At 39.2% G+C, this 9,045-nt stretch overlaps 1 protein-coding gene across 1 annotated transcript; it reads left to right on the top strand.

Annotated features, from left to right (window-relative positions):
• Positions 6,777–7,901, top strand: LOC104763048. The gene has a single exon (XM_010486466.1). The coding sequence runs from the start codon at positions 6,777–6,779 to the stop codon at positions 7,899–7,901; it is 1,125 nt and encodes a 374-aa protein (XP_010484768.1).

Consider the following 9,045-nt stretch of genomic DNA (forward strand, 5'->3'; position numbering starts at 1 on the left):
TATTAAATCAAATCTCTTTGCAGGAAATAATTTTGTTCATCAAAAGGTTTTATCAGGAAAATCAATTATACTCTCAGATCAATTTATTTTCCTAAGATATTAATTCTAGGTGATCAATGAAGAATCAATATGAAGAACAACCTAAGATGAAGATTACACAAGATAATGAATCCTAAAAACAACAAATCTAATAAACCATCAAAACCCTATGAAAAACCCTAAACCTAACAAGCAAACTACTCAGACATGTTTAATGAAGAACAAGACATAATTCTGAATAACATGCAATTGAAATTAAAAGAGTAAAGAGGGAGTTTAGGAATTCTTCTCTCGAAGGAGTTCAAATCTCTCTCCCAAAAGCTCTCAAAATCTCACAGGATTGCAGAAAATAAAACTTGCTATTAAATAACTTAGGTCTTAACAATGACCATAAAAATCCTATAATTACTCTAAAACACATCTTAGGCCTTAATTGCAAATAAAGGAAACTTGGGAAAATTTTATAAATCTTCTAAAGCTTGTGGAGACAACTTTCGATTCTTCAGTTGGATGATGCATCGATCGACGGTGTGGCTCTAAGTGAAGTCCGGTTGCATGCCTTTGTGGTTGTAATGCGGTTGTTCAAAGGGGTGTTAAGGAAAAGGAAGCATATCGGGGCCATAAATTAAACTTGTTTAAAACTCTTTGTTTTTATTCAAGTTTGTGTTGTTGCATGTTGTTGCATGCATGTTGTTGCATATTGTTGCATGATGTGGTGTTTGCTTGTTAGATGAATTTGCTTAGCTCATTATCTTCTGCATGCCATTCTCTGATTGTTTGTTGAATGATTGTTGATTGCTTGCTTGCTTGCATGTTGTATGTTATTGGGGTTTGGGATTGGGGCTAATTTCTTTGCAGGAACCCTGAGCTCACTAAGTAATCTTAGATTACTTATGATAATATTTTGTGTTGCAGGTAACCCTAGAGGGAACTAGAGGGCGTGGTGAACGATAGGAACCCGGAGTAGTTTTATTTTGTGTCTATTGTAAAATTCAAGTATGTTTCTTTTCGAATCAAACTTTGGCACTAGGCCTTATCTAAAGCTCTACCATGTTTTGGTATCTTTTTGTAATAAACTCTTTTTATTTATCAAAGTATTCGGATTTATTTTTGAAAGGGCGAGTTGTACTGATATAGACTTTGTCCGAGTCGGCACAACGCACGGTGTGTCACAAGGGTTGCAAAGCCTTAAAGACGTGCCGTGTGGTCGGGAACCTCACCGATGGACTGGCCAAAGGGTCATGATCCGTTCTTGCACCCAGCCATACGGCGGTTCGGGGGCGTTACAACCACTCCCTTGGGTTTTCATTGTTCATCACCACATTTGCTTCTGTGACGACCGCACACAAGTCTTCTTCACTCAAATTGGCTGCACTTTCCAGCAAACTTCTTAGCCCTGCCTTGCTTCTTGAAGAACGTGGAGGACTGAGGTTTCATCTTACCTGGAACAGCCTTTTTTGGTGAAGCTCCTTTGTTGCCATAGACAACCTTAGCTTTCCCTTTTCTTCTATACTCAGCCATATTTGCATTTTAATTAGTGACGGACACAGCGTTGCCATGTTCAGTTGATTGGTTTTGAAGCCTTGAGATTAGGTTAAGCAAGGTGATTGGCTTCTGCTTGTGATCGAGATAGTGCTTGAAGTCGCTCCAACTTGGAGGTAGCTTCTCTATGAAGCAATTCACTGTGAATGTCTCACATATGTTCATTCCTTCATCAGCTATCTGTTGTGCCAGCACTTGAAGATCATGTACCTGGTCCATTATGGGCCGAGAATCCACCATCTGGTAGTTGAGAAACTCTCTTGTGGCGAGTTTTCCTAAGCCTACATTGTAGACTTTGTACTTGGTTTCTAGAAGATTCCAGAGAACTTTGAAGGTTAGTGCTTTGTTAAACACCTTGAACAGCTTTTCCTCCATGTGCACAAGGATGGCGCCTTTGCACAAGTAGTCCGAGTGATGCAATGCTTGAACACTTGCCAACGCATGCACGTCGTTGTTGTCAGCAGGCAGTGCCGGAGCATCCTCGGTGAGAAACCTCTGCAGGTTTGAGTGTACTGAAGAAGAAATACATATTTTGTTGCCACGATTCAAAGTTTGTTCCATCAAACTTGTTGGGCGTCACTGCAGAGCTCGGGATGCTTGGTTTCAGCTTAGTCGGAAGGAGAGGAGCAGGTGGTGGACCATTCCCGGGTTGGGTTGTCGACTCACGAAGTTCCTCGGCATCTCCGTTGTTGTTGTTTTCAACACCGTTAGTCATCTGTTCATAAAAGACAGAAATATGCCAATATTTATTTGAACAAATATAATTATTAAGAGTTAGCAAATAATTAAATAATTTAATTAATTTAATTTGCTAAAATTAATTTTTTTCTCTAGATAGCGTTATAATAACGTTCTCAGAATTAAACGTCCACAAATTCGCTAAAATAAGCTATTGTAGAAAACGCTTTTGGATTGCTCAGATTTGTTTGATCAAACTGTTTCACGAAACTACCGTATGGCCTTCGCGGAAACTGATTTAAAAAATCTCGAGAATCTTGTAGTGAAGCGTTTTGCGAAACACACCCGAAGGCCTTCACATAAACATTCAAAAATCGATTACAATATGGAAAAAAAGGTTGATTGTTTGTTACCAAATATGAAAACTTTAGCATATATTTACTATATATTTTTTCTAAGTTTAGCTTATTCCAGTTCTTTAAATTTAGATTTTTAATTATTTTTATTGTTGTAATTATTTTTTAATTATTGTATGGTATTAAATTCTGATTGAAAATATATCAATGTTGCAAAAAATCGTATTATGAATTTAAAATAAAATTAACTAACCTATATTTTAGGGAATAGTTTTAATATGTTAACTTCATAATAAAGCATTTAATCTTCAAATCAGAATTGTTTGTTACCTTAATAATAGTTTTAAAATTTTGTTAGGATACTTTAATAAGGAAATTAGAATCCAATATAGGATCTTAATTATTTGGACTTGCCATAACTACTCGACGTCGAATTTTTTTTAAAAAAATTGAATTTCATATTCATATCTCATAAGTTTAGCAATTCAAAACTATATTTTACCGTGATTGGTCGGAAATATAATCCGATAAAGATACAGATTTTTTAAAAAAAATCTTTACTATTAATTGGAGAGTAAACTTAGAAAAAAAAAGAAAAAAAAAGAAAAAAAAAGAATTTCATGAAATGCACTTTTTGAAAAAATGTGTGCTGAACAAAAATACAAAAAGAACAAATCAGAACTTAATATATACTAAACGTGCAGATCAGTTTGTTAGCCAACATATCTAAATTCGGATCATGTGTTACTCGGATATGGAATCGATATACACTGATCCAAACAGATTCCAAAACTGCAAAACAATTTAAACGAAAAGACTATTAATATACACATTTAAGGAAATCATAACCGTATTAGTATCCCTAACTATTGGCTGAGAGCATTAACTGCAAATCATTCATAGATAGTGCATTTGTAAAAAACTAACCATATATTAATTTGATTTAAGCCGAAAAATTATTAATATAAAGAAAAACAAAACTAAATCAATATCCCTAACTATTAGCTAGGAGCATTAATCATATTCATACCAAATAATTAGTTTGGATGGTATTATTTGAATTATTGAATATATTACACAATTAGGCATATTAAGAAATTCCAAAGAATATTTTGAAACCGACTAGCCTATCCTATAAATACATTCATCGTGTTAATTGAAATTAGGGTCTGTATCACTCACAATTTACCAAAAACTATCAAAACCCAATATCTCCAGAACCAAAACTTATTCTCAATACAGAATTTTTTTAAAAATAAAAAGTGAAGCATATTTTTGTGTTTTGTTGTTGCTCATGTTTTCTTTCTTCTGTAGTTTGGTTTTGTTTCCAAGCGAGATCACAAGCAAACACTCAAACTAATGATGTTGTGTCAGATTCTCTTTTGGGAATATTTTCCAGTTCGAAATTGGACCCGCGGTTAAATAAATATCAGTTTTGTGACTGATATTGGAAAACATAATTCTTTGGTTGGATTTTTTTTAGTACCCACGGTTAACACTTTGGTTAGATGTTAAAGTCTTTTAGACAAAGAAACAAAAAATTTTGGTTGGATTGTTTTAGTATTGATAACTCTCTAATTTGCATGTTTTAAGCATCCTTTTTTGTCCATATTTTGCATTGTTTATACCCTAACCTCAACATTTTTAGGTCATTTACTGTAGGAATTCACATTTAGGCCATTTAGGGTGTTGCATTCTTGCATTTGCAAATTTTGGATGAAAACAGGTGCTTTAGAACCTATAAAGGGGAGAAACAAGGTCAAATCCGAGCATGTACCCGAAGGAGCTATTGAGCAGGAAGAACAGTCCGAACACCAACCCGATCGAAGAGGATCCAAGAGCAGGAAGAACAATCCGAAGATCTATCCGAAGGGCAACCCGAGCTCATCCCCGAGCAGACCCTCGGGCAGGACTGAGAAGGTAGGGTTAATGGGTTTCCATATATAAACCCCCCCACTTCTTCCTCTTGCCCTAGCACGCCGCAGACACTTAACCAGAGAGCGAGAGCTTCTGAGAGAGATCTAGAGCGACTCAAACTCTTTTCTATCTTTGTTAGGATTTATTTTACATCTTTTTGCTATACTTTTAGATTTCTACTTTGTACTCTTCTCTTCTACTTCATATTTTAATACAATGCAATTTTCGTTTATCTATGCTTTTATGTTTTCTGCAATGAATTTCGACTAGTGAAACAAAGTTTCTAGGGATGGGATAGACGATTTTGTGTCCTTGATCGGTTAGGATGTCTTAGCTTGATTGTTTATGTTTTATAAATTCCCTTCTAGATTGGTGTTCTTAATGCTATCAACAAACCGAGAAGGTGAGATTAGATCTAGGGTGTTTTACAATCGAGAAGTGTAGATGAAATGCTTGAATCAATCAATGCTAGAGATTTACTCACTTAGCCTAAGAGATTAGATGAGTAAGGGGTTTATTGACAATAATGAATCGATTCGTATTGCCTGCTTGGTCATGTTTCTCCAACGAGAGTTGGGTAGGGAAGTGCTCAAGGTTGATTGTTTCTATCACGAGAGTGTTTTAACAAGATTTTAGAGATTCATTGTCTAGGAAATATTTGCTTGAGGCATCTAGGACATCCATACTGGTCAGGAACACTTAGGACTCGATTACTCCATCCTTAGGAGCTTACGCATCTTGATTGTTTACATTTTCATCCATCACTCGATCCCTTACCCGAACTAGTACTCGATCACCAGCTTCGTGTAACCCCTTGAGCTGTTCATACTATTCTTGCTTACTCGATCACCCCACCCGATCCTGTACTCGAATGCTTGCATCGAGTGCTTAGTTCGTGTGGTTCTCATTTATTTGCTTTCATTTATTTCTTTTAGGATTGTTAGATTAAAACCATTTCTTGCCTGGCTTGACTTGCTTGCTTCTGATAGCATCCTATCTGCTAGCATAACAACCATTTGGATTGATAACCCTTTGTACTATAACTGCATAGGGAATTGATATCCTGGGTGAAAACCATCTTATCAATTTGGCGCCATTGCCATTTGGTTGAATTTAATTTTGCTACGTTTAGGATTTCAGCACTTGCTAGATCAAGTTCTATTATACACTTTGGTTTGGTATTGACTTGTTTACTTTCGTGTTTGTCTGTTTTGCATTTCAGGTACAACCCGAGCACACACCAGACCCGTCACTCGATCACCTGGATCGAGTTGACCTTCGTGTACTCACTCGGTCACTTGCTTGTGCATGCAAAAACGAACCAAGGGTAGCCAACACTTGAGTCCTTTCATCGACAACATCGACAGACCACGGTTACTCCGACAACAACGAGTTCAGCAAGAACAACCAACAACAATTGAGGAGACAATGAACAATCAGAATGGTCCACCAGCTCCTCAAGAGAGGACCAACATAGGAGCAGGAGATGCGCCATCTACTCACACTCAAAGACATGGCATTGTGCCACCTGCTGTCCAGAAAAACAACTTTGAGATCAATAGTAGTCTTATCCAGATGATACAGAGCAACAAGTTTCATGGATTGCCAATGGAGGACCCATCGGACCATCTGGATGAGTTTGATAGGCTCTGTAGCCTAACCAAGATCAATGGAGTGAGTGAAGATGGATTCAAACTCCGGCTTTTCCCATTCTCTTTGGGAGATAAAGTACACGTCTGGGAGAAATCACTCCCCAAGGAGTCCATCACCACCTGGGACGCATGCAAGAAGGCGTTTCTAGCCAAATTCTTCTCCAACTCCAGAACTGCAAGGCTGCGAAATGTCATTTCCAGCTTTGTTCAGAAGAGCAATGAGACGTTCAGTGAAGCTTGGGAACGTTTCAAGGGATACACAAGCAGATGCCCTCATCATGGATTCAGCAATGCTTCATTGCTAAGTACACTATACCGAGGATGTTGATGTAGTTTGGGATCTAGTGGAGACCTTGGCTCAATCTGATGGGCATTACAATGAGGAGTACGATCACACTGTGCGATCTATTGGAGAGGAAGATACTAAATACAAGAGGGACCTGAAAGCCCTCAATGACAAGCTCGATAAGCTCCTCAACCAGCAGCAGCAGGTACATGCAATCTCCGCGGAAGAGCACTTTTAACAACAAGATGGGGAGAATGCTCAGCTAGAGGACATGAACTACATATATAATCAACGTGGTCACACAACATGTCAACTCAGAAGACCGATGTCGTACAAATTACTACAAGATTCGATGATCTTGCATGCCGTTTATCAGCCAATTTCAAGCAACTACACAACAAGTTTGATGCCTTAGGCTCTCGAATTCAGGTGCTTACAGATAAATCGGCCTCAACTTCCAAACGTCATGAGTCTGCGCTTGCCATCACCCTACGGAGTGGACGCCAATTACCACCTCGGACGGCACCACCTCACATTACTGAGGAAAGCAATTATTTAGATGGGGAGGATCTCCGTGAACCGCCCACTCCTTCTCAACCACCAAACCATTCTCCAGCGAAACCCGACCCAGCACCCGGCCACCCTACTCGGATGGATGATTGGGTTGATACTCCAGTCAGTCCACCTCTTACAGACAAACCAGGAGGAGAGAAACAGAAAGAAAGACGATTCATCCCTCCACCTTACAAGCCACCCTTGCCATTTCCTGGACGATTTCGCAAGAAACTTCTTGAGAAGTACAAGGCATTGTTCGAAAAACAGATGCAGGGACTCGAGCTTTGCATGCCTCTAATGGACGCTTTCACTCTAATACTCCCTTACCAGAAATTCCTGAAAGATGCGATGATGGAACGGATCAAACAAGTTCAAGGGATGGTCATACTCAATCATGAGTGCAGTGCTATAATCCAGAGGACTACTGCGCCTAAAAAACTGAGCGACCCGGGTTCGTTCACTTTACCTTGCTCGATAGGACCTTTGCCATTCGGCAGATGTCTCTGTGACTTGGGGGCATCAGTCAACTTAATCCCTTTGATTGTAGCCAAACGTCTTGGATTTGAGAAATTCAAACCCACCAACATCCAACTATTTCTGGCAGATCGAACCACAAGGTTGCCAAGTGGAGTATTGGAAGACTTTCCGATCAAGATAGGGCCGGTTGATGTTCCAACCGACTTTGTGGTTTTGGAAATGGATGTAGAGACAAGGGATCCGCTTATCTTAGGACGACCATTCTTAGCCACCGCAGGAGCTATGAAAGATGTGAGGAACGGGAAGATAGATCTGAAGCTCGGGGAAGACCTCACTATGCAGTTTGATATTTTAGAAACCATGAAAAGCCCACAATCGCGGGGCAAACCTTCCGGGTAGAGGAGTTAGAAAACCTGCACGAGGAGGCGCTTGAGGAGATAACAATCGGGGATTGCCTATAGACAGCGCTAACAAATGGAAGAAAGGATGGATTCGTGCACCAAGAAACGGAGCTCTACAAGGAGCTACTTGATACTTATTGGGAAGTCATCGAACCAGAGTTAAGTGAAGACCTGATGGAGGCTGAAAAGGAGAGAATAATGCTTGGCAACCGAAGCTCGAACAAGTCAGTAGTCACCTGCTGTGTCATGTCGTGCAGTTGCTCGACGCCGGGCCATCCGATCTCCAACCCGACCACTAGCATTATCGCCCCACCGAGGAGGAGGATCGAGCACCACCTCAGGCCGCAACTCCAAACCACTGATGATTGGGCCGAGTCAAAGGCACCTAAAGTAGAACTTAAACCTCTTCCATCTGGGCTAAGGTACATGTTCTTAGGACCTAATTCAACTTATCCAGTTATCGTTAATTCTAGCCTGCCCGAAAAAGACTTAAAATTCCTTTGTAGTCAGTTGAAAAACTATAGAAGAGCAATAGGCTATACACTAGATGACATCAAGGGAATATCTCCTGATCTCTGCACCCACCAGATAAACCTGGAGGATGAGTCGTATTCTAGTGTACAACCTCAGTGTCGGCTAAATCCGAACCTGAAAAAAGTGGTGAAAAAGGAAATTTTGAGGTTGCTCGATGCTGGAGTTATCTACCCCATCTCTGATAGTACTTGGGTGTCCCCGGTGCACTGCGTTCTGAAGAAATGAGGGATAACCGCTGGAGTTATCTACCCTATCTCTTAAAGCATTGCACACATTGATAATTGAAAGTCAATATTAGGTTCTTATAAATAGGAAATGGTTTCAAATCTCAACATGCTTCAATTTAGACCAATTGCAATGTAGGAATTCAAGGCTTGGTTCAATCTTATTCTAACCACTCAACTAGCATCAAAGTACTATTAACTTGGGCATTGATCCTAGTCTAGTGAATAAACAAGCTAATAAGGGAATACTCATCATAGATCCCTAATGCAAGTACTATACAATCCTACATGAAACATGCTAAACAAGATAATAATGTGCAGTGCAAACTACATGAACACTCTTTTTTTTATATAAAGATTTTTGCAAAAAATTTCAAATTTTTA

Source organism: Camelina sativa, chromosome 18, assembly GCF_000633955.1.
Source record: "Camelina sativa cultivar DH55 chromosome 18, Cs, whole genome shotgun sequence".
In the NCBI taxonomy this organism is placed as follows: domain Eukaryota; kingdom Viridiplantae; phylum Streptophyta; class Magnoliopsida; order Brassicales; family Brassicaceae; genus Camelina; species Camelina sativa.